The 26,201-nt window shown below is 40.5% G+C and overlaps 1 protein-coding gene across 1 annotated transcript in view; it reads right to left on the bottom strand.

Annotated features, from left to right (window-relative positions):
• Positions 1-6,625: 6,625 nt before the first annotated feature.
• LOC136854873 (uncharacterized) overlaps positions 6,626-26,201 on the bottom strand; it is a 47,331-nt gene continuing 27,755 nt past the window's right edge. Inside the window, exons 4-6 of the mRNA XM_067131404.1 lie at positions 16,573-16,600; positions 8,209-9,150; positions 6,626-7,909 (exon numbers count right to left, since the gene is read on the bottom strand). Of these exons, the coding sequence (XP_066987505.1) occupies positions 6,626-7,909; positions 8,209-9,150; positions 16,573-16,600 (2,254 nt within the window). The remainder of the gene's footprint in view (positions 7,910-8,208; positions 9,151-16,572; positions 16,601-26,201) is intronic.

Genomic DNA, 26,201 nt, shown 5'->3' with positions numbered 1-26,201 from the left:
ATATATATATATATATATATATATATATATATATATATATATATATATATATATATAGCTAACAGTCAAGCAGCAAATGCACAATCAGGAGATCCATAAGACAAGAAGTCTTCAAAGTTCTTTATTTAGAAACGTTTCATTGCAATCCTTTGCACATCATCAGTCTGCAATAAATTATAAAGAGCAGTTAAAACTAAAGTTAAAATAACAATTATTATACCGGTATAATAATTGTTATTTTAACTTTAGTTTTAACTGCTCTTTATAATTTACTGCAGACTGATGATGTGCAAAGGATTGCACGAAACGTTTCTAAATAAAGAACTTTAAAGACTTCTTGTCTTATGGATCTCATGATTGTGTGTGTGTATATATATATATATATATATATATATATATATATATATATATATATATATATATATATATATATATATATATATATATATACAATATGTTTCATTGACTTGCCTATCAGACACCAGTGACAACTTTAGAACTGAATAATTCGATAAATTATCCCGTTCGTAATAAAAATGACTATTATGTCAAAACAGCAAGTTCATTAAAGCGCATTCCCTTGCCACAGGGATCCTCTTCATGCCGAGATCCTGTCTGTCGAAATCTGGCACACAGGTCATTAAGACGTGATTATTATAAGAAAAAATAGCATTACAGCCTTATTTTTAACCAGGTGGTGCATTAGGGTCAAACCCGTGAGATGAATTGGTGGACGGCCAGCACCCAGAGGCGACAGAGACAATGGTCAACCACGCTGGGGCCCCATATCCTGGCAAATGACCTGTTCAAGACCACGTTTTCAGTGGGCTTTGGAATACTGTAAAAGGCAAAGGGAAAACATTGTAAATAGGAAGACTGCGCATAATCTAAAAGGGAAATCAAGAATTTTTTGGAAGGAAATTAACAAGAAAAACATTAAATCTAAGCGACCTGAATGTGTTGAGAATGCCTCCGGAAGTAATGCTATTTGTGACTTGTGGAGCAGCCACTATGAGGCGATATTTAATGATGATTCGTAACCTAAATCTACTCCTATCCAGGCAGGTGGTCATACCGAGGTCCCAGTTGATGATGTAAAAATGGCAATTAAAGAAATAAATGCAAATAGCAGTCCTGGCCTTGATGGGCTAACAGCTCCTGATATGCGCCCACCCTGTGTTGTGCGTTTTATTGAGTTTACTTTTTAATTGTTGTTTTGGTCACTCATTTCTCCCTGAAAAGCTGTTGAGAGTTATGACTGTTCCTACCGTTAAGGGTAAAAATGGTGACATCAGCAGTTTAAGTAATTATAGACCTACAGTATTTCTCTGTCAACGGTTTTGTCAAAGGTACTGGGGGCAGTTATTACTGATAAATGTTCAGCTATTATAAGTCACTGCATGAACCTCCAGAAATAGCTGATATTAATAATTACTATATCGTGTATGTACAGAGTATACTTCAGCTGTCTTGCCTACTTCAGATCATCAGTTTGCATAGAAGGCAAAACATGGAAATGACATGGCCATAACTATTTTGAAAATTGCGACTATTTAGTACAATAGACGCAACACACCTGTACATTCTTGTTTTATGGACATGTCGAAGGCATTTGACAAGGTATGTCATAAATAGTTATTCGAAATAATGCTAAAAAGGGGGTTTCCAGCTTATATTGTTAGTATTTAACAGTACTGGTATTTGACCCAAAATATGAACGTAAAATGGGGTAAGGATATATCGGAAGAATTTAGTGCTACTTGTGGAGTAAAACAGGGCTCTGTGTTATCACCCCATCTTTTCAGCTTATATATATTTATCGGAAAAGCTAAGTAGTCACAAAATTGGCTGCATCCTGAGTAGTGAGATTGTCAACCTTATCATTTATGTTGATAATATTGTTGTGTTATGTCCAATTCTGAATAGTCTGCATTGCCTGGTTGATGAGTGCTCTAAATACATAAATTCTGTGAAACTGTAACGACCCGAGTGGGTCGTTATGCAGGTTCTTTAATATACTCAGGACGGGGCTGTCATGACTGACGGCAGATGCAACAAACAAAGGAGGGGAAAACAACAAAAACAATAAAATGAGCTCAAATTTAATTTATTTACATTATTTACAAGTGAGTCAGGTCTGGTAAAAAGATAAAAACCATAAATACAAGAAAAAACCAAAAGGCAGCACTAAACAAAATCAAGTTAAAATAAACAAAAAAAAGTAGCTTTAAAAAAAAAAAAAGGCAAAAATAAACAACAGCAGGCAGAAAAAAAAACAAACATACGTCCTCCATCGGGGCACCAAGACAGCCCTCAGCTGCACGACAGGGACAAAACCCCACAAACCAGAAAACCCCGATGGAGACGTCAGGACAGCCTCACGCTGTCATCAAAGATGAGCAGCTCGTGGTCACACGACTACTCATGGTCGCACTCCACCTCTACGACGTGCTCCACTTCGTAGGCGTGCTCCAATTTGCTGCTCATAAACTCGACCAACGTCGACTCCAAAAACTGCCTGCTGCTGCTGCCACTGCCGCTACCTTCGCTGCCCTACCAGACCCGACTGGCGAAAGAAAAACGGCAGCTCACCGACGAGAACATCAAAACAAAAAAAAACTTGAAGGTAAGGAGGCAGCAATCCACAAAAGGGAACGAGCGGGGAACCAGCAGTTCCCGCAAAACCATCACTTAACGTGACAGAAACTAAATGTCAATACTCAAAAGAATAAATGTATGGTTTTCAGCAACTGCAAGAACAATGAACTGCCACAGAATCATGTTAACATTAATGGTATTACAAATGAAAATGTAAAAGAAATTAATTATTTGGGCTTCACCCTCACCTCCAACAACAATGATGACAATCATGTTGCAAACCTGTGTAGGGGTTTGTGCATTAGAGCAAAAACGCCACTGCAAAACTACTCAGAATGCACAGCTGATGTGAAATGCCTTCTTGTCAAGAGTTTTGCATGTCCTTTTCTTGTGTATCCCTTTGTTTTTAAAGGAAAGAGGTCAAACCTTGCCAAGTTAAGAGTGTGTTTTAATAACAGTGTCAGAAGGTTGTTTATCTAGCATTTCCCATTTTTGCGTTCAGCTGCTATACCAACATTTAATGAGATAAGACGCAAAGCAGTGGTGAGCTTGTTAGGCAGAATGAAGGCATCAATTGACAAAATTGTAAAAAAATACTAACATGTTAATGACCAGTGATAATTTTGTTTTTGGGATATGGAGGGTTTAGCATATGCTTGATATTGTTAAACGCACTTGCATTAAAACTGTAATTTTTTTGTGTATCTACTTTACTATTCTGTAGATTAACTTCTATGTATAGAATTCACTCCAGTGTATTATATATATATATATATATATATATATATATATATATATATATATATATATATATATATATATATTTTTTTATAAATATTACTGCTGTTCGCCCTCGTAACATTTGATTGTAAATAATATCAGCCTGACCAAGACCGAAAAGCCATTGTCAGCATTAGGAGCATCTTCAGTTCAAACTTTAACATCCGTTGGAGAAAGGAATAGGTAGCATTTAGGCATTTAACCCCATAGGAGAAATTTCCATATTCAACTTTAAGAATAGGTGGTCCTAAAGTCCTTTTTTCCTTTCTACCTGTCTCTCGTGGCGAATGTTTTTAACAGAGCATAGACGCCTAAGGCATGATTGTAGGCCTGTTTTGACCTAGGCCGGTCAGGGAACTACAGAGAGAAACCGCCGCCGTCTCGGGCAGACGTCTGGAAGGTGGCCCTGTCCCCGTTCTTTTCTATTATGCTATTAGTGAAGTGAAGAAGCAATTCATTCCCGGCGGTGTTGAAATGCGCATAACGTTCGTCCTAAGGTAAAGTCCTTTTTGTTCAAAACTTCGCCCATTCTTTTATCTTTTTCTGTATTTCGCATTTCTTTTGTTTCCTTTCATCCCCCACTTACTGTATATGTGTTTACGAAGTCTAGATTAAGCCTAATTATTATATTGTGAGCTTCAACCCTGTTATTCCAGTAAAATACCTAGGATTTAGGGTAAGCAAAATCAGGTTAAATCTCGATGCTTTGTATGCCTCGCGTCGAATGTTTGTCTATTTATTACCTCCTGAAGAACCGTTGCGTTTAAAATCAAATTCATCTCAAATATTCTTTGTTAAGGTTAATAACCCTTAACTGGCGACCTTTGGCTAATTAACGACTGTCTTTGAGGTTAACTTTTGGCTTCAAGTGGCAGGTTACGTGTAATCTTGGTTTGCAGGGCCGTAAAATTACGTAAATTGAATAATACATGATCAACCAAGACCCTCACATATGTAACAATATATATATATATATATATATATATATATATATATATATATATATATATATATATATATATATATATATATATATATATATATATATATATATGACCTGATTCTCAGTCATATGAAGGTTCTCCCAGTAAAAATGAAACGTGTAAGATACAATTAACACATGCGTATTTTCCTTAATAGTTATACAGGGCCCTGTTGCTAATATTACGCTAGTTAATTATGCAATTATAGTCGGAAGGTACTCTGACGTGACACGCGCTGATCACTGTCGTATAGACGCGCCCCAACCCGTCGATCGCTAAACCCTTACTGATCATTAACTTTTCAAACTAAACTTGCTCAGGTCATAGACCTCAGCTGATTGGTCTCTTATAATCGTAAGGAACCAATAAGGGTCTTCGATGTATGGCACTTATTTGAATTGCCCACGCCAAGCCCCAACGATCGTATGGCCTTCGACGAATCAGCAGTTTCTGTTTCTTACTCTGAACACAAATGGGTAGAAACAACAGGCAGATTTTCCGTTACGTCTCAAACACGAATTTTGATATAAACTAGTTCATATATATATATATATATATATATATATATATATATATATATATATATATATATATATATATATATGTATATATATATTCACCAGAGAGAGAGAGAGAGAGAGAGAGAGAGAGAGAGAGAGAGAGAGAGAGAGAGAGAGAGAAAGAGAGAGAGAGAGAGACCGAGAGGGATGGGTAGGAATGTTTTATTCAAGGTCTCTCAGTGTCAAAATGCTCTGAATAATTCACAACAATACATAAATCGACCCAATCTTTCTCTCTTCATCTATTATACCAAAACGGTTCAATGACATCCTCGCATGCGGAGAAATTGAGTTCTCCATAAGAGGTCGGGTCAGACTGAAAAACAATTTACAGTTCTCATCCCTGAGGAGATACGCTTTGGAAATGTGGCTGCGCTCGTATATCGTATAATCAAAGTCTTGGAGAACAAATTATTTGTTTCTTGCATCGTTTGCGAAATTAGACTTTGAAGCTCTTTCTTCAAGTAAAACGGCAAATGATACAGAATGGGTGGAGGAAGAACATTGAACAGATTGCTAAGAGATGAGACAAGTTGTATTCATCTATTTTTATTTTGTTTTGTTTTGTTTTGGTGAAAAATATAATCTTTAATAGGGGTGTAAAGCTTGTTATAGAATTTTTTTCATTTATTTTATGCCAGTGCTTAGATATTTTGATATTAGTTCTAGAGGGTTTTGTTTTTGTTTTTGTCAAGAGTCTTAAGATAGGCTTTGAGTGACAGATGTATTCTCAAGGACTTTGATAAAGTAGATGAACTTTCGAACAAGTTTAATTTTTTATTTTATTTTAGGCCAGTGCTTGAATATTTTGATATTAGTTCTAAAGGGTTTTGTTTTTGTTTTTGTCAAGAGTCTTAAGATAGGCTTTGAGTGACAGATGTCTTCTCAAAGACTTAGATAAAGTAGATGAACTTTCGAACAAGCTTAAAAAGAATAGGTGACAAAATACAACACCGGGTTCTGCACTCTCAAATTCTGGTTTGGACGCCATTAGGTTTTATTGACAAGGACAAGGAGTCGGGCAACAAGAAACGGAAGTAACTCCAGTTATATGAAAAGACAATAAATGAAGGAATAATATCATGCAGAAATATTTGGACGTATTAGATTCAGAAAGACTGCAAAAGTATAAAGAAATAATTTTTTGTGGTGATTTTGATGTATTATACATACATAGATATATGCCCACCATACGGTAGTCCATACCCGTACCCATATCCATACCACAACCATACCCATATCTGTACCATATCCATAACCATACCCATATCCGTTCCATACCCATATCTGTACCATAGCCATACCCATACTCATATCCATACCATACCATACCATACCCATACCCACACCATATCCATTCTATACCCATGTCTGTACCATACCCATACCCATACCTATACCCCATAACCATATTGGTACCATACCATTACCATTACCCATACCATACCCAAACCCATGCCCATATCCGTACCATAACCATACTCATACCCATACCCAAATCCATTCCCACATCTGTACCATACCCTACCATTACCTATAACCGTAAACATACCCATACCAATGCCGGCACTCATACCCATACCCATATCCCTACCATACTCTTACCCACATCGATCCCATACCCATATCCATACCATACTCATACCCATATCTGTACCAGACCGAAACCCGTACCCACAGCTACATTAACCCTGCTAATAATAGTCAGCAAAAGTCTACAGAAGCGCCACCACCATTAAAGGGGAGGGAGAGGGAAGGGAGAGAGGAATGGGGAGGGGAGGGAAGACAGAAGGGAGTGGAAGGGGTAGTAGGAGGGGGAGGAGGGAAGGGGAAGTGGAGGGGGTAGGGAGGAGTGAAGGGGAATGGGTAGGGGAAGGGATGGAAGAGTGAAGGGAAGGGTGGAGGGAAACGGGAGGGAGAAGTGGGGAGGAAGTGGAGGGGAAGGGGAGTGAGAAGTGGAGGGGAAGGGGAGTGAGAAGTGGAGGGAGAAGTGGAGGGGAAGGGGAGTGAGAAGTGGAGGGAGAAGTGGAGAGGAAGGGGAGTGAGAAGTGGAGGGAGAAGTGGAGAGGAAGGGGAGTGAGAAGTGGAGGGAGAAGTTGGGGGGAAGGGTAGTGAGAAGTGGAGGGAGAAATGGAGGGAAGGGGAGTGAGAAGTGGAGGAGAAGGGAGTGAGAAGTGGAGAGGAAGGGGAGTGAAAGTGGAGGGAGAAGTTTGGGGAATGGGAGTAAGAACTGGAGGAGAAGTGAGGGGAAGTGGAGGAGAAGTGAGGGGAAGTGGAGGGAGAAGTGGAGGGGAAGGAGAGGGTGAAGTGGAGGAGGAGGGGAGGGAGTGAGAAGTGGAGGGAGGAGTGGAGGGGAAGGGGAGTGAGAAGAGGAGGGAGAAGTGGAGGGGAAGTGGAGGGAGAAGTGGAGGGGAAGTGGAGGGAGAAGTGGAGGGGAAGGGGAGTGAGAAGTGGAGGGGAATTGGAGAGGAAGTGGAGGAGAAGTGGAGGGAGAAGTGGAGTGGGAAGTGGAGGGAGAAGTGGAGTGGGAAGTGGAGGGAGAAGTGAAGGGAAGGGGTGTGAGAAGTGGGGAGAAATGGAGTGAGAAGTGGAAGGGAAGAAGTGGAGAGAGAAGTGGAGGAGAAGGAGGGGATGTGGAGGGAGAAGTGGAGGAGAAGTGGAGGAAGGGGAGTGAGGAAGTGGAGTGGGAAGTGGAGGGAGAAGTGGAGGGGAAGTGGAGGGAGAAGTGAAGGAAGGGGTGTGAGAAGTGGGGAGAAATGGGTGAGAAGTGGAAGGGAAGAAGTGGAGAGAATGGAGGAGAAGGAGAGGGGATGTGGAGGGAGAAGTGGAGGAGAAGTGGAGGGGAAGGGGAGTGAGAAGTGGAGGGGAAGTGGAGGGAAGTGGAGGGGAAGGAGAGTGAGACGTGGAGGGGAAGGGGAGTGAGAAGTGGAGGGAAGGGGAGTGAGAAGGAGTGGGAAGTGGAGGGAGAAGGCGGGAAGTGGAGGTGAACTGAGTGACAAATGGAGGGGAAGTGGAGGGGAAGGGGAGTGAGAAGTTGAGGGGAAGTGGAGGGGAAGGGGAGTGAGGAGTGGAGAGGAAGTGGAGGGGAAGGGGAGTGAGAAGTGGAGGAATTGGAGGAAGGGGAGTGATAAGTGGAGGCGAAGGGGAGTGACAAAGTGGAGGAAGGGAATGAGAAGTGGAGGGGAAGTGGAGGGGAAGGGGAGTGAGAAGTGGAGGGAATTGGAGGGGAAGGGGAGTGAGAAGTGGAGGGGAAGGGGAGTGAGAAGTGGAGGAAGGGGAGTGAGAACGGAGGGAAGTGGAGGGGAAGGGAGTGAAAGTGGAGGGGAAGGGAGTGAGAAGTTGAGGGGAAGTGGAGGAAGGGGGTGAGGTGGAGAGGAAGTGGAGGGGAAGGGAGTGAGAAGTGGAGAGGAAGTGGAGGAGAAGTGGAGGAAGGGGAGTGAGAAGTGGAGGAAGGGAGTGAAGTGGAGGGGAATTGGAGGGAAGGGAGTGAGAGTGGAGGGGAAGGGGGAGGAGAAGTGGAGGGGAAGTGGAGGGAAGGGGTGAAAGTGGAGGGGAAGTGGAGGGAAGGGAGTGAGAAGTGGAGGGGAAGTGGAGGGAAGGGTGAGAAGTGGAGGGAAGTGGAGGGAAGGGGGAGATGAGAAGTGGAGGGGAAGTGGAGGGGAAGGGGAGTGAGAAGTGGAGGGGAAGTGGAGGGGAAGGGGAGTGAGAAGTGGAGGGGAAGTGGAGGGAGGGAGTGAAGTGGAGGGAAGTGGAGGGAAGGGGAGTGAGAAGTGGAGGGAAGTGGAGGGAAGAGGAGTGAGAGTGGAGGGAAGTGGGGGAAGTGGAGGGGAAGGGGTGTGAAGTGGAGGGAAGGGGTGAGAGTGGAGAGGAAGTGGAGGGGAAGTGGAGTGAGAAGTGGAGGGAGAAGTGGAGGAGAAGGGGTGAAGTGGAGGGAGAAGTGGAGAGGAAGTGGAGGGAGAAGTTGGGGGGAAGGGGAGGAGAAGTGGAGAGTGAAGTGGAGGGGAAGGGGAGTGAGAAGAGGAGGGAGAAGTGGAGGGAAGGGGAGTGAGAAGTGGAGGAGTGGAGAGGAAGGGAGGAGGAGTGGAGTGGCGGGGGAAGGGAAGTGAGAGTGGAGGGAGAAGTGGAGGGGAAGTGGAGGAGAAGTGGAGTGAGATGTGGAGGAAGTGGAGGGAGAAGTGGAGAGGAAGGGGAGTGAGAAGTGGCAGGGAAGGGAGTGAGAAGTGGAGGGGCTCGGGAGAAGTGGAGGGAAGGGGTGAGAAGGTGAGTGAGAAGTGGAGTGAGAAGTGGAGGGGAAGTGGAGAGGAAGTGGGGGAGAAGTGGAGTGAGAAGTGGAGGGGAAGTGGAGAGGAAGTGGAGGAGAAGTGGCGGGAGAAGTGGTGGGAAGTGGAGGGAGAAGTGGGGAGAAGTGGAGTGAGAAGTGGAGGGAAGTGGAGAGGAAGTGGAGGAGAAGTGGCGGGAGAAGTGGAGTGGGAAGTGGAGGGAGAAGTGAAGGGAAGGGGTGTGAGAATTGGGGAGAAATGGAGTGAGAAGTGGAGGGGAAGTGGAAGGGGAGAAGTGGAGAGAATGTGGAGGGAAGGAGGGGGGACGTGGAGGGGAGGGGAGTGAGAATTGAGGTGGAAGTGAAAGGGAAGGGAGTGAGAAGTGGAGGGAAGGGGAGTTGCGCAGAAGTGGAGGGGAAGGGGAGTGAGAAGTGGAGGGGAAGGGTAGTGAGAAGTGGAGGGGAAGTGGAGGGAGAAGGGAAGTGAGAAGTGGAGGGGAAGGGGAGTGAGAAGTGGAGGGAGAGGGGAGTGAGATGTGGAGGGGAAGTGGAGGGGAAGGGGAGTGAGAAGTGGAGTGGGAAGTGGAGGGAGAAGTGGAGTGGGAAGTGGAGGGAGAAGTGAAGGGAAGGGGTGTGAGAAGTGGGGGGAGAAATGGAGTGAGAAGTGGAAGGGAAGAAGTGGAGAGAGAAGTGGAGGAGAAGGAGAGGGGATGTGGAGGGAGAAGTGGAGGAGAAGTGGAGGGAAGGGGAGTGAGAAGTGGAGGGGAAGTGGAGGGGAAGTGGAGGGGAAGGGGAGTGAGAAGTGGAGGGGAAGGGGAGTGAGAAGTGGAGGGGAAGGGGAGTGAGAAGGGAGTGGGAAGTGGAGGGAGAAGCGCAGGGGAAGTGGAATCATGAACTGAGTGACAAGTGGAGGGGAAGTGGAGGAAGGAGAGTGAAGTGGAGGGGAAGTGGAGGGAAGGGGAGTGAGAAGTGGAGGGAAGTGGAGGGAAGTGGAGGGGAAGGGGAGTGAGAAGTGGAGGGGAAGTGGAGGGAGAATTGCAGGGGAAGTGAAGTGGAAGGGAGTGAGAAGTGGAAGGAAGTGGAGGGAGAAGTGAAGGGAATGGGGAGGAGAAGGGGAAGGAGAGGGGAGGAAGAGGAAAGGTGAGTGGGAGGGGAGGAGGGAGGGGAGAAGGAGAAGGGATAAAAAGGGATGGGGATTGAAGAGGAAGAGGGGAAGGGTGGAAGATGGAAGGGAGGGAAGATGGAAGGTGAGGGCGAGGGGAAGGAGGAGTAGGCAAGGGGAGGGGAGGAGGGGAGAGGAAGGGGATAGAAGACGGAAGGGGGAGGGAAGAGGAAAGGAGAGGGGGAGGACACAGGTAATTAACACTGATTTTGTGCTCAGGGAGGAAGGGGGAGGTGAGGAAAAGGGAGGGGAGGGAAGAGGGTAGGGAGGGGAGGAAGAGGAAAGGGAGGGGAGGGAAGAGGGAAGGGAGGGGGAAAGGACACAACTAAAATAACACTTGATCGTTTGCTGTAGTGTTCAACCAAACAAACAAATATTTCAGTTTCAGTATTATATAGATAGACTAGCTGACCAACCCAGCACTGCCCGGGAAATCTCTGAATGACAACCAAAAAACTCTCTCTCTCTCTCTCTCTCTCTTTTTCTCTCTCTCACCCAATCCTGTTAAGATAGTTGCTTCAGTTACATTGCCCAGCATTTTTGACATTTTACATTTGACCATTTCTCACCCCCCATTCCTATCAGGGCTGAACTTGGACTTGAAGGGCATTGGGAGTGTCTCTGTTCATCCCGGCAATCTTGAAAATTATGGATTAGACTCTAATTTCTGTTATTTTTTGCATTTTATTTTTCACCCCTTCTCACACTCCCCCTTCCTATCAGGGCTGAACCTGGGCTTAAAGGGCACTGGGAGTTTCACTATTAATCTCAGCGACCTCAAAAACTATGGATTAGACACTAATATCTGTCATTTTGGTTATTTTTACATGTCACCCCTTTCCACTCAGCCTCTATCTGGGCTGCACTTGGACTTAAGGGCATCGGAAGTGTCACTATTCATCTCAGTGACTTTGAAAACTATGGATTAGACACTAATATCTTGTTTTCTGTAATTTTTATATTTCACCCCTTTCCCATACCCACCCCCTTTAGTGCTTTACCCCCACAGTGTTATTTCCTAGGTGGTGAGTCATATATACACCAAGTTTAGTTGAAATTGCTCAATGCATTTCAAAGTGTATGTGGAACACACACACACCTACATCCATTTTTATATATATAAATAGATAGAGAGATAACTGAGGGTAAGTCAGCCAGCTTCTCCTAACACCACTTGCTATTCACACACATTAAGAAAACAGCATCTCTTCTAATGTTGTGAGCAGTTCGTACCTGAGCAATGAAAAATTTGAATTTTGGGTGCTACTTTGAATGGCCCATTGTACCTTTTAAAATTCATCATTTCAAAAAAACAAACCCCAGAAAAGCTCAAAAAAACAAACCCCTGAAAAAGCACCTCCAGGATACAAGTTTTCAGAAAAAATAAGTTTCATGGCTGTATCTTTTACTTTTATTGCTCTACAGAATCTCCGAATGGCTCAACGGATTTCGATGAAATTTGGTTCGATTAGAGACCTAAGTAGGAAGGCCTCAAAAGCCAGAGTTTAATCCCCAGTGGTCATTCCTGAGCTATAAAAGGCCAAAGTCGGGGTTTCTGTGTACTCGGAGTTGCTGGGCTTTACTAACCGCCAACTGCCGTGGCAAATTGATGGAACAAGCCCACAGGGCCACTGACTTGAAATTCAAGCTTCCAAAGAATATGGTGTTCCTTTAAAAAAAAAGTAGCAGAAGGTAACAGGAAATAAAATAAAAAATAAATCAGTTATCCGGAGGAAAAAAAATTATTATTATTATTATTGGTTCTATTGAATGTTATTGCTGCTTCAGCTGCATTTATTTTGTAGAAGACTTTTTCTATTTTCCTTATTGCGGACTTCTCTTCAGTGGAGGTGCGTGCTAACAGCTCGCCTATATTTGTCATTTCATGGGGAAAAGTCAAAATCTGGATTCTGCTTCTTTATATATTCTATACAGTTGGTTCTATACAATTGTTGCCGCGACGCGTTTCGACAGACTCTTCTGTCATTCTCCAGCGGGAGCTAGTAGAGGACTGCCAGATTGCATAGGTCCTTCTGAATTTATACACGGGCTTCAGCGGGGGTCATGGATGGCGAATTCTGATTGGTTGCAGTCAGCGAACTTCAAGCCAAATTTCTGCGGCGAAGCTTGATCCTGACAGATCTTCGCAACCTGGGAATGTCATTCATTCCAGCGTTCCCATTGGCCTGCCGTTGCGTGATGTCATGCCGGCTGACATCATCGGTAGTTTGGCTGCTATTGGGCTGCGGATGAATGATGTCAATATCTACTCTTTCTGTCGTAGTCGGGGATTGTCTCGAAGGGCGCCTCGCTCATCAGGGGCATCTCCATTCTCAGGTTGTCGTTTTCAGGTATTCGTTGGTTTTGGCGGGTGTTCTGCATTATTCTTCTTAAATTCGTGGGTGGGAGCGATGCCTCCTGCGTCGTATTCATTGTTGGTTTTGTCTCGGCAATGAGGAGCGCCTCTAGCAGGCGCAGACGTCGAGGGTCGGCGGCTCTCCCGATTATACTTATATTTTGTATAATACTTTCGCGGGAGATGGAAATATTGTGAGTAGCACGGGCGTGGTTCATGATGGCACCCTCCTGGGCGTGGCAGGAGATCCTTTTAGACAGACGCATCGTGGTCATTCCAATATAAGCGCCGGGGCATCCTCGGACAGGACATACAAATTGGTAGACCACGTTCTTCTGCTTGAGGGTTCTCTTGCTGGCGGAGAGGGGTTATTTTTCATCACCAGATCACGGGTGCGGCGGTTCTTATAATAAATTATAAGGTTTATTCTCTTACTGTCTTCGGTCGGGGTGACGTTTTCCATGACGATTTTCTTCGTGGAGTTCTCGTCCTCACGGTACTGGGGATGCATCCGGGCCTTATAATAGATCTTTATGTCATCTTGGGGGGGAGGTTGTGTGTTCTCACCGTTGTACCATTTTCTCAGGCCAGTTCAATTTCTTTGTTGATGAGTTTGTTGGTGAAACCATTGTTCACCAACATTTGTGCAGCACGTTCGAATTCCTTGTTGGTGTCCTGCCAGGTGGAGCAGTGGGAGAGGGCCCTTTTAATGAAGGCCCTGACTGTCGTGTTCTTAAACCTAGCAGGGCACTCGCTATCCCCATTCAAGCAAAGTCCCAAATTGGTGGATTTTGTGTAGACTGATGCCTTCAAGTTCCGTTCCGTCTTTGCAAATTATATTATTATTATTATTATTATCATTATTATTATTATTATTATTATTATTATTATTATGAAGATGAACCCTGTTCTTATGGAACAAGCCCACAGGGGCCCATTGACTTGAAATTCAAGCTTCCACAGAATATGGTATTCATTTGAAAGAAGTAACAGAAGGTAATAAGAAATACAGAAGAAAGAGATCAGTTATTAGGAAAAAAATATATTAACAAATTAATAAATACATAGAAAAAATGTAAATAAATTATTTAAAAACAAGAATTGCTTGGGGGCAGTAATACATAACATCTTAGCTTGAACTTTTAAGGTTCAAATTGGACTGGGTCCACTGTCAGTAGGAGGATGAAGTAATGACATGATATTTATTCCACTTCAGAATTTAATCTGAAATTGGCAGTTTACTTCTTAATCTAGCTTCTCCATCATGAGCACAACGAAAGCTCAGCATAATTGGAGATGTTACTCTTACCTGTTGAAGCTTAATAGCATCATTATGGAATTCTGTGCTGATGGTCTAAATAAATTTCATTCCTTGACCAGCCAACAAACAAACGAAACAAACAAATAAATATAGAAATTAAAAGAATGAATTTACTTGCTTCTAATCGTTAATCCAATTCAGCTTGACACCACAGAACAGTGGATTTATTTAACGGTTAGGCTTGGGCATCAGAAGGCTGAAACTCACCAAGCTACTTGCACTTGGATTAGTCTCCCAGGACAGATATGGAAGTCCTACGATGAAATGCCAGTTCAAAGAGGCGCTGTGATCCCATAGGTGGCATCCGAGGGCCACTGCATAATAAGTAGCCTTGAGAGATCAGTAGGCCTTCACCCCTGCAAAGCAAACTCCCCTGAGTAATCTATCTCTCAGACCCTCCATACATAACCTTTTGTTCAGGCTTTCCCAATACCCTTAGTAACGTTGGGAATGTTCCATAGAAAATAAAATAAATCAGATTGCAAGCTTCTGAATAGTATATTTATCGCATTTGTTAAATTACATTCCAACAAACATTTTTTTTCTGAACAAAAGAATGTTTCACGATCTATAATTCCTTTCTCAAAAGTTTTGCCTTTTGCTAATATTGAACTGTACGTTTCAGCGGAGTCTGAATAACTGCAGGCTTTAAAAGAGTGTGCATTTTTGTGTTGTTATGTGAACAGTTAGTCACAGATATTGTTTTGCCTTTGGTAAATAAATACCGCGTCAGGTAAAGAAGTTCCTATTTACTTTTTATATTTTTCACCTAAACAGTCACTGGAGACTTTTCCTTCCGCGCCATTATTAGGAATCTTATCATATTTTACATAATTTTTCTTTGATTCAGAAGGACTATCGAATCTTAATAACATTCGTACCGTTTAGTCCACAAACCACAAACATTAGGAATGTCAGATAAGAAAAGGATTAGCCGGACCATTTTCTTGATTAATTAATGATTAGATTTTACGTCATCGCAGATGGAAGCTGTTACACGCACGCGCGCACGTGCACACATACATGTATATTACTTTTGTCTTAACACTCTAAACTTTCTGATATGAAGCCCGAAATACTTATTACCATCAAATTCACTCCGCCTCAGGAATCCTTTACAACCAAAACAACCAGACGGAATTAGTAAGTGCCACTGCATTAAGGGTCATTGTATAATATGTGCATGTATAACTCTGTTTGCATATGTTTACGACCAATAACATTTTTTATTGGAAGTGAAAATGACCAATCGTATATTCTTCCTCTCTCTCAGCGTATAAATTCTTCTGCTCTTAAAGATCAAATCAGTTCAGAAGTTTCTTCCAGGAAATATTGAAACCTTTGCCGAATGAATTAATGTTCTGCCTCTGACACACACGAAAACCCTATTAAAGTGAACATGAAATATTTAATCATTCGGACAGCAAGTACATTTAACCCTTAATTAAACGTCTGAGCATTTGAAACATTCATATACATACACAAGCTCAGCCAAATGACATATTTTGTAGAGCTCTGAATGTGACTCTGATACTGGGGCTATTTCTTCTTTAATTCCGCTTGATCAATATATCAGAGAAAATGGGAACAAACAGCCGAAGAAAAAATATTTTGGAAATGAAATTCACTGAAGCCAAACCATTTAGTTTCCGCCTTCCAGATCGGATTGTTTTCGAAACAAAAATTCGAAGTCAGTTAAAGATTCTTGGTTCAGGAGTAACTGTTCAGTTTGATGTATCGTCTGAACGTTCCGGCAGGAAAAGAGACCCAAAATTGATGAACAAAATATTGGAGAAATCTTGCGGTGAATTTCCATAGACGAAAACCACATTTCGACAATTTCAAGTTGTACATTTTCCGTTTAGAATATCCAGTGTCGCTTGATATTAGGACATAAGTGAGAACTGAAGGTGCCCGGCCCCAATCATAACATCACTTTTACCAGACACATATGTAATTCTAATAGCCACAATGCCCTCTTAACTTCTCGAATTTGTGGCTATTAGAATTACATATGTGTCTGGTAAAAGTGACCAGTAGATTCTACATATATATTTCAGCCTAAAAAAGCAATAAAAACGATTGCCCACTTGGCTACGATGGTGAGGATGGATCTATTCGGCTCTAATAAATATATCTGAAAACGACAGGTATATGTATGTACGAGAGGTGATAGACTTTTATCCTTCTCGTGGCCAGGTCAGCAACGTGACCTCCCCGTGAATGTGGAATTCGGGTTCGCTTCCCGCGACCGGCGTTCACTGGCTCTTCAATTTCTTTCGTTTGGATACATTCGGCTTCGTAGTTACAAGCACATCCAAAAAAACGCGAAGAATTCGAGAAGTTAAGAGGCATTGTGGCTATTAGAATTACATATGTGTCTAGTAAAAGTGACCAGTAGATTCTACATATACACACACACATATATTTATATATATATATATATATATATATATATATATATATATATATATATATATATATATATATATATATATATATATATATATATATATATATATAAGAAACCCGACCTCTCGTCAGGTTGACTTACAGGTCCAGCTGCAGTACTGTGGGACATGCTTAAATAAGACACAGGGTGTAAATTTAACAATGATCTGTATTATCTAAAACTTACACAAGGGCCCAAGTATCTAAGCAAACTAAAATTTACCGTAAAACCGAGAAAGAGAGGCTGAGGGGAACCCGGCGGATGCAGCGAGGGAAAGTACGTCTTTCCTAACCGCGACAAAAAACGCTCTGCCCAAAGGGACGCCTTCTTTGGGCATCTTCCTCCCACCTTGTCATACCTCACAACCCCGATTTCTTCTCTACTGGACACGATTGGCTCTGGCACTTCTCCTTAGGCCTATCAGCCAATCGGTGCCAGGTAAGGTGACGCTAAATCCCAACGAACTTTGTGGGGGTTTCTGGGGAGGAAGGTTTCCTCAGTCTGAGAGAAGATGACCGTTGACCCGTCCTGTAATGGCGTCCTACGACTGCATTAGGATCCCAGGAAGTTTCACGAGGACTGAGAAGGGCTTATATATATATATATATATATATATATATATATATATATATATATATATATATATATATATATATGTATATATATATATATACATATATATATGTGTGTGTGTGTGTGTGTGTATATGTGTGAGTGTGTATGTGTGTGTATATCTATTGTATGGGCAGAGCCTTTCCCATTCATTTCATCCACTATACCTTGACCCAATATACATGAGAGATTATACGAATATCTGGGCTCTGCAGTTAAGAAATGCGGACTGTAATTGTGCTTCTTTGAAAACATCTCTGTTTCCTGATTAAAAAACCAAGCAAATTAGCCGACGAAGAAGAAAGATTTCATGCAGAGTCGGTTTATGCTAATTCAGCAGTTACATTTAACAAGGCTCGTCTCAAGAAAAAATATAAATATAAATCTCTTTCTATTCACCTAAATATCCGTGTCTGTTTTTTTTAATCTGCTTTTTCTCTTCTTTTCTACTCCACAATGAAGAGAGAGAGAGAGAGAGAGAGAGAGAGAGAGAGAGAGAGAGAGAGAGAGAGAGAGAGAGAGAGAGAGGTTTTATCAAGCGTGACAAACTGAAGAGGACGGGGAAGCCGACCCGAGCTCTCACAATGGCCTGTTTACTCGGGGAACGAAGGCTTTGGAACGCGCCTCAAGGGACATTCACGAATGACGAAGCTCTCGGTTACGGCAGGAGGGCTCAGGCTCCCAGTGAGGTTTATAACTCGGGCATCTCTGGTGCTCTACAGTACTTTTGCGCGCATTTAATGCTGATGTCTTTGCAAAAGTTAAGGGCAATGACATGCCCCACGGAAACCTTCAGGGCTGAAAACTATTCTGTGGGTTCTCGATATTATAATTTCATTCCAGAGACGATGCCTTTTAGTAAGCTAAGCACTTTGGAAATACTTTTCTCTACAGGCTTGAACATTTGGTTTACATTTCCTTAAGTACAACAATTTAAAACAATCTTAAATTCAATAGGTTATAATTTTTAGTTCAGGTGGACTAAAATTATTATGTTTTTAAATGTTGTCGATTTTGCAACTTCGTTATAGTTTGTGTATTCAGAGAGAGAGAGAGAGAGAGAGAGAGAGAGAGAGAGAGAGAGAGAGAGAGAGAGAGAGAGACCTACTTTGTGAAATGAGATGTAAATATAAGCGAAATTTATTCCGATATCTAACTATACGCAATTTTTCTCGGCCCAGTTTTCTTTTAATTGAACTTTCCACACAGCAGTAACTAAGTGGACGTCCTTTCCCAGTTCTTATTGCTCACAGGAACACGAAATCCCAGATGTTTCACAAGGAAGCGAAGACGTTTCTAGAAGTTAATATGGCGTATGCAATTCAATTTCAGTTAATTTTTCTACCAAACTGATTTTGGTGATTTAAAGGGCTTGCATATTATTCACTGTTTATCGCGGTCATTAGAGATTCCAGAGCTTTGAATAAAGTCCTTAGCTTTGAAAGAAAATAGGTGAAAATTCTCCTTAATTATCTCATTCTTTCCTCCCCTCCCCATGTGTTTCCTCCCTCGTTATCTCTCACTAAAGATAATGAGAGACGAGATGTGAGAGCACAGGAGAAACTTCACAGCTCTTGAGGGAAATGCAGACCACTTCAGTTCCGGAAATGTCTTCCACAACGGGAGCCAGGGCAAGTTCCTGGGTACTCCATTTCCCATGCAGTTTCTAGGGGCTGCATAGCCTGCGGGAAAAGTGCTAATTGGATATTTCTTCCAGTGACATCATAAAGTTTACAGACAGAGGAGAGGTCATTTTGTATAATAACAGTGAATTGAAAGCGAATCCAGTTTAAAAATTCCGGAGACACAGTTATGTATTTGCACAACTGTACCAATAAACAACTGGATTTGTTCCTCCGATTCAAAACCCATGCTACTATGAGTATTTTTTAATAAATGACATTGACTAGCCCAAGAGGGACGGCGTGGGCTGGGTATAGTGCCCTAAAGAGTATGAATGTACGTACGAAAGTATAAAAATGATTATTATAGTATCAATGAGTGGAAGAGTGAGTGAACGAACAGCAGCCTAATAGACCTTTCTTTTTCTCACGACACACAACTGACTAAAATATCCGGAGTAGCGAAGACCAGCCTACTATGCTTATAATATTTAGTTATCACTAACCTCTTCTCCTCGATCTTTCTACCAAGTTTCATATCATCATCGTACGTTAATGCTATCTCTGTCATCTGCCCATCACCCTCAGTCCAGTGCTTTCATCAATAGCAAGGTGAAAAGATCACCTATTTGGGATTTTATGTGGCTGACTTTTTACTTTCTCCAGTAAATACTTTCTTTTCACAAACGTTCGCAAGATTTTAAAGCCTCTCCCATTAGTCACAACATAAAAATCTCAAATGGTCAAAGCCTGAGAGAAATCAGCCATTTCATTTGGCGATTTCCCTGCCATATCGCTGATTCCGCCCTCAAACTTCCTTCAGAGACTTCGGGTGGAAAAACGTCAAGGATTCTGGCTCTCTGCTTTGATTTTGCAATTTCATTGCTGTGAAGGACCTCTCCTGTTGGCTGGACATTCCGTCGAGTCTCTTGGATCCTTCGTCTGAATCTGGGTACACGCACGAATACACTCACCCGAGAGAGAGAGAGAGAGAGAGAGAGAGAGAGAGAGAGAGAGAGAGAGAGAGAGAGAGAGAGAGAGAAGGTATGTGTCTGCATTTATTCGTGAAGCTAAACATTACAACAACTAACATTAATACACACGGCTCTTATATATGTGGATATGTTAATTATATCCCGAATGATAGATATAGCTATTTTTTATAAAAACAAAATAGCCACATCCGACGTGCAAAGTTACAAACATTCATATACATATAGAAATGCATGTAATATATATATATTCCACAACATATATATAATATATAATTATTTCGATTATATATATATATATATATTTCATTTATGGCATATATATATATTATATGACCAGTTGTATACTATATATTATTTTTTTATATATATATATATATATATAATATATATATTTCAGAAAATATGATATACAATTTTAAAGGACACATATATGCATTTCATAGCTTACGCTGCTATAAGATGTGATGAAAGAATTTATGGAGTCAGATTGGAAGTAGGTACACTGTCTTTCAGTGGTCTCAGATATATGCTGTGACTGTATTAATCTTCCAGCAGTGGTGGCCTCTCCTCTTACATCGTTGCCGGATGCACGATTATGGCTAATTTTAGCAGCCAAATAAAATAAAAACTACTGAGAGCTAGAAGATTTCTGATTTGGTATGTTTGATGATTGGAGGGTGGATGATCAACATCTTCGTTGCAGCCTTCTTCAGTAATTGTAATATCTGAGGCGGACGGATAGATAAAGCCGGCACGTAGTTTTCTTTACAGAAAACTAAAAAATAATATAAGCGCTGTTCAAGAGGGTCAAAATGTATTTGTAAATCAGAAGGATTTACTACTGGTGATTTATGGCGCTTTCAACATTTCAGAAAAAATTTGTACCTTTGCATTTCTATTTTCCCATTTTTAAGTTTCGACACAATTAAAATTAAGTTTTTAAAGTAACATAAAAATTCCCTAAACTGGAGAAAACACAATGTCGAGAAGTAATCCGAACTGAGGCTTATTCCTTCAATGAAAAACTGTCCTGCTTTTAAACCAGGTAAAAACAAGAAGCAGTGGCTAAATTTCTTACACACCAATAACAAGTACAAAGAGAAGTAAGGAACTATATATATATATATATATATATATATATATATATATATATATATATATATATATATATATATATATACTCATATATATACTATATAACTGCTATATATATATATATATATACATACATACAGAGAGAGAGAGACAGAGACAGGGACATCGACCCATTCTGCAGACACCCACGACAGAGAAGAGAAGCCTCCAACAGAACAGTCGCCTTTTTAGCGCTAATGTGCGTTAAGTTGATGGGGAACTACGGTACGGAAGCGTAAATGTGTCAGTTAAGCTCACCTCTTTAATGGGAGGCAGAAGAGAAAAGGCCTTCCCGACTGGAAGGCGAGGGGAAAGAAACAAAGTAAAACAGCGGATTTAATTAAACAATACTCTTAGTGTAACGAGTGTTGAGTAAGACTTTCTATTGTTAATGTTAAAATGTTTTGTTTGTTTGTTATACAAACCTCAGAAATCAAACTTTGTACAAATTCAGACGTTCAGTTGCGTCCAGCAGCAGTCCTTCATTAATCTTCTCTTAAAGAAGGCGTTCTTTACTTGGAAAACGTCGCACATAATAAGAGTCTTAAATGGAGGAACAAATCCACAGCAATGTATGGGTACAAAAATATTTTTTTAAATCTGTGCAGAGAGCCTTCCACGAATCTGTTCGATTCCTTGGCAACAGATTCCCGAAAACTATCTGTAGAGATTTTATTTCTAGGTATATATATGTTCTTAAATATACGTACCCATACATGACTAACCGTTTGTTTCTCAAACAACGGATTCTTGACACAATTGCCGAAGGTACTTGCTCTCATCTCCTTTTATTTGATCAGGATTAAATATGCCATGAGCAGTTTTGAATGCTTCCTAGGAACATACTCTCCGCTGTTGAATAGGGGAAAATGGGAAAGGGGCAATAGTATTTAATATTATTACTTACTACTTTTGTCATTGGTGTCGTGCATCAGGCAGCATCCCTTTATCTTTAGACTGAACATCACTTACATTTTCAACCTTTACGTTAATAAAGAAATAACTTATTTTGCCTCATAAAAATATTTTTATTGCCTCATCGTGTTTTTCCTGTAATGGTTTAAATTCTCTAACTTCTACTGGAACTTTCAAAGCGGTTGACTGGAGACTGAACAGGACTTCAGCAACTTCTGTTAACTTGTTCAAGGTTTTCAATTCCCCCACTAACCTGGTAAATTTTCTTTCATGATCAAACCCTCTCTCTCTCTCTCTCTCTCTCTCTACTCTCTCTCTCTCTCTCTCTCTCTCTCTCTCCAATGCGGAAATGACAATACAACAACAAGTAAATGTGAATAAACGATTAAATTAGTGTTTTATAACTGTTGTCATGAGAATAAAAAAATATTGCTGTTAAGTTCGTGATACGATTTAATTACTCAAGAATCTAATTTAGTTTGACAAATTGTAGACACGATTAGAAAAATAAAATTCACCTATCATAGCAATCTCAGTAATATAATGCTGCCACCCAAATACAGCATAACCCAGATTGCACTCTCAGTCTTGAAACCAAATGAAATTCTGACCATAAATATCTATTCATCGCTAACAATGGAGATATTTTGCCTCTAATTTAATCGAATAGGAAGCAATGTCGGTGGAGCGGTTTATACCTTCTATGCTGCATTTGCTTCTCTTCCCGTCTCCGCTCTTCTATTTCCCTTCAATGCATCTGTTTAGAGTCACAAACTCTTGACCCAGCATGTGAAACTGCCTTTCCGTTTCCACGTTCCAGGCAACACACATTTCCTTTCGAGGAAAAGTTTTAGCCTTTTTTTTTATAAAAATTCCCCCACCTAAATTCCAGACTCCAAGCGTTTAATGAACCTGAGTTTTAGAATCCTCTCTCCTCTCTCTCTCTCTCTCTCTCTCTCTCTCTCTCTCTCTCTCTCTCTCTCTCTCTCCCTCCTTTCTTACTCAACCTCTTCTCTTACAAGCTGCATTCATTGCCATTTATGTTTACCTCTGCTTTTGCAATTCTTTCATAACACCAGTTGGATGCATGCGTACACACGTACACACACACTGTATTTCAGTTTGCAACCTGTGATAGGCAAGGCCTTTCAGTCACGCAAAGGGAAATTCTGAGAGAAAACAGCTGTTAATGATTTATATCTCTGATACGAACGTAGTCGATCTTTACGAAACAGACAGAAAATACTGACGTCTCTCTGGAACAAACAGACGAAAAAGGAATTTGGTTATTTTGGCGATTGCTAAGTAACTAGTTAGCTCTCTTTGCGTTGCTCTGAAATCTGAAAAATAATGGCGATTTAAATCAGCCACAAAAGAAACGGCGATAGCAACAACGGGTTGTGGGCGTAAAACTGCGTCTTCATCTTCTGCTTCCTTCACTTGTCAAGGGAAGGGAAAGGCGAAATAGTGGGAACGGCACTGGAATGTTTCTGCTTCCCAAAGAGTCACTGAGGTGTTGGAGGGTAATCATCGAAAAACTCTCCTCCTCCTTCCCTTTGTTACGCCTAGTAGGGAACTTCCTTCAGGTGGCTTCTTCCTCCAGCTCTACCTTCCTATTGTTCTTTTTCTTTTCCTCTTTCTTCTTTTAATCTCCGTTTCAGGTCAAGTGCTTTCTACCTGAGTTTCCTCAAGTACTGAGGCATCTCAGACTCAAGGTCTGCTTCGGGAAGTTGTCACAAAGATTTCATTCCTCTGCCTCTTCTATATCAATGCCACTTGCTGAAAATAGCTGATGCTTATGCATGAAATGTCGTAGGTCTGGGCCTTGCCTGGAGTCTCTCTCTCTCTCTCTCTCTCTCTCTCTCTCTCTCTCTCTCTCTCTCTTCTCTCTCTCTCTCATCACACCCTTTCTGACCTTGGCAACTTGTGTTGAAAAAGCGATTCAGGAGTAGGCTGTATTGGGCCCTACAGCTCACTCATCTGAGACTGATTTTAGTATTAGAAATGGCGAAAAGGACCGCTCACATTACAATTTAACATTATTTTAAAAGCTCTAGTGAGTCTAGTGTATAAGAATGCTCCTGAAATATTTTTCCAGCTGAGATTATGGTTTTTCAAAGTAGAAAAATTAATAAAGTAAATTCCAAAACCAGAGAAGAGTTAAATCCTTTATTGTGTTCATGGACATACACATGTAAGAAGCACGCACATGCAAGTGCATCATTAAAAAATAAGAAAAAGGAAATTCATATAAACTAGAACCAAATTGTTTTCAATAATGAAAAGTGCCACTCAACACGCCTATGTAGGTAAGCAACAATCCTCAAGAAAATTACATTTCGTTTTTATATGTTACACAGTCTTTATACATAATAATAATAATAATAATAATAATAATAATAATAATAATAATAATAATAATAATAATAATATCATAATAATAATAATAACTGTATATCATACTTAATGTTACATCTTCTTACTATTAAGAACTAATAAATTCATAACTTTTTTATATATATCTTATGAAGAATATCCTAAGGTGGTTTGTTCAATAATAATGATAACAGTATAGTAATGATGATCATGTAAAACTTATAAACACAAGAAATTCGAGGTGAAATCCATGATGAGGTATTCCTTAAAGAACATTGTCTACAATGTAAGATTCACACTGCACAAGTAATATTCTCGACCCTGGATGCTAATAACCTAAAAGGTCAAAGTACAGATCCTCCACAATAGAGAATCTATTAAATGAAACCCTACAAAAACTGAAGCCGTTTCCTTTGCTTCAGGCAGAGACCATATCTACCACTAACGTTCTTTTGCATTTCATTCATTTCATCAAGCTTGCCGTTTCTTTTCTCTGATTTATTCATCGCAAGTGGTTTTACCTTACATGGGACTATTATGCGGACACACACTCGATTCAAGGACACTTGAAGTTACCAGAATACCAGTATCACCACAAGCCTCTTCAACCTTTAAACAAAGCAGGGGATTTGTTTACAAAGCAGAAACATTATGAAACCTCCTTTCCTCCAACTCGTGCCTCAGTCTAATTCTTATTAATGTTTCCTCCACTTTGTCTTCAAGCAATGACAAATGTCTCTTTGCCGTGCATCCTCGCTCTCCGAATAGAACCACTTGTCGAGATTTGCAGTCTAGAAAAATGGCGGGTCTAAATAAGCTTCAAGTGAAGGAGGTCAGCGACCAGATTTCTTAATGATATATGGCTGCAATATACCTTGTGCCTATCAGTTCTAAAGCTATATTCCCAATTTACAAATTTATTTGACATGAAAACTGACGCAACTACAGGACGATGATCTCGGTCCAAGAGAAAATACTATCTTTTTCCAGTTTCATGAAATGCTTGTGATTTATAAACCCATATATTCATATATGAATACATATAATAAAACCAGATTTTTCTTTAACACGAACGTAGACTTTTAGTTTACTGTGGGGTTTAGTCGACAATTTATTACAATTAGAGGATAAACATCATTTTCTTTGTCTTATTTCAATAAATTCATCGTATGTATCAACGGTGTGACATATGACGTTAGCTTAGACAAACCACGGGATACAAATTTTGACAGAAATTTCGGTACAGTATTAAAGTTAATTTTATAAATATCTATTATTGTTTACGTAAGAATATGTTATTCAGTTCGTTGACTTATCTTCATGTCCATTCATAAATTTTCTGATTCTCAAAATTGCATCTTTTACACTTGGATACTTATTTTTCCTCATTTTGAATAATAATAATAATAATAATAATAATAATAATAATAATAATAATAATAATAATATGTAATAATACTAATGAATTACTCGTAAGTGTCGCTAAATTGTGTTGAAATTAGGCCCGGGACGATTATAATGCTTCCCAGTTGCTCTTTATAGAAGCGATACAAAGTTGAACAACTACAGAGTCAAACTCATCATGAAATAAATTGGACAAAACTACAACAGAGCAAAATGTATATTCAATTATGACGTAACTCTCCATCGGCTTACCACGAGATCTCAAAGTCAATCTAGTTTCGGTAAATAATTTCATGAGTCTAATTCTTTAATCGAACAAATATCTCAAAAGCACAAAGGGATTTACCTAGACTTTGATGTTTAATTTATAATCCATCAGTTTGTATGCGAATTGTTGATATTTCATTGAATGCGTTTAGCATATATCTGCGCTGACGCTGCCTGAATGCAGTCACATAAAGCTGAATGATTTAGTCTTTGTTTATTTTTAATGAACATTTTGTTATATTGAATAAGATATTTATTTAATGTGAACAACCACTTTTTTATAATTATGAATTAAAATCAATTAATAACTTTCTTTAGTTTCTATCTGGATATCACTTATTGGCAATAATTCGGCCCATGATCAAAATGGAAGATTGTTTTAGATCTTGATGTCAATTATTATTAT

The sequence above is a fragment of the Macrobrachium rosenbergii genome, chromosome 30 (assembly GCF_040412425.1).
Source record: "Macrobrachium rosenbergii isolate ZJJX-2024 chromosome 30, ASM4041242v1, whole genome shotgun sequence".
NCBI lineage: Eukaryota > Metazoa > Arthropoda > Malacostraca > Decapoda > Palaemonidae > Macrobrachium > Macrobrachium rosenbergii.
This window is presented reverse-complemented; position numbering and strand designations above follow the sequence as displayed.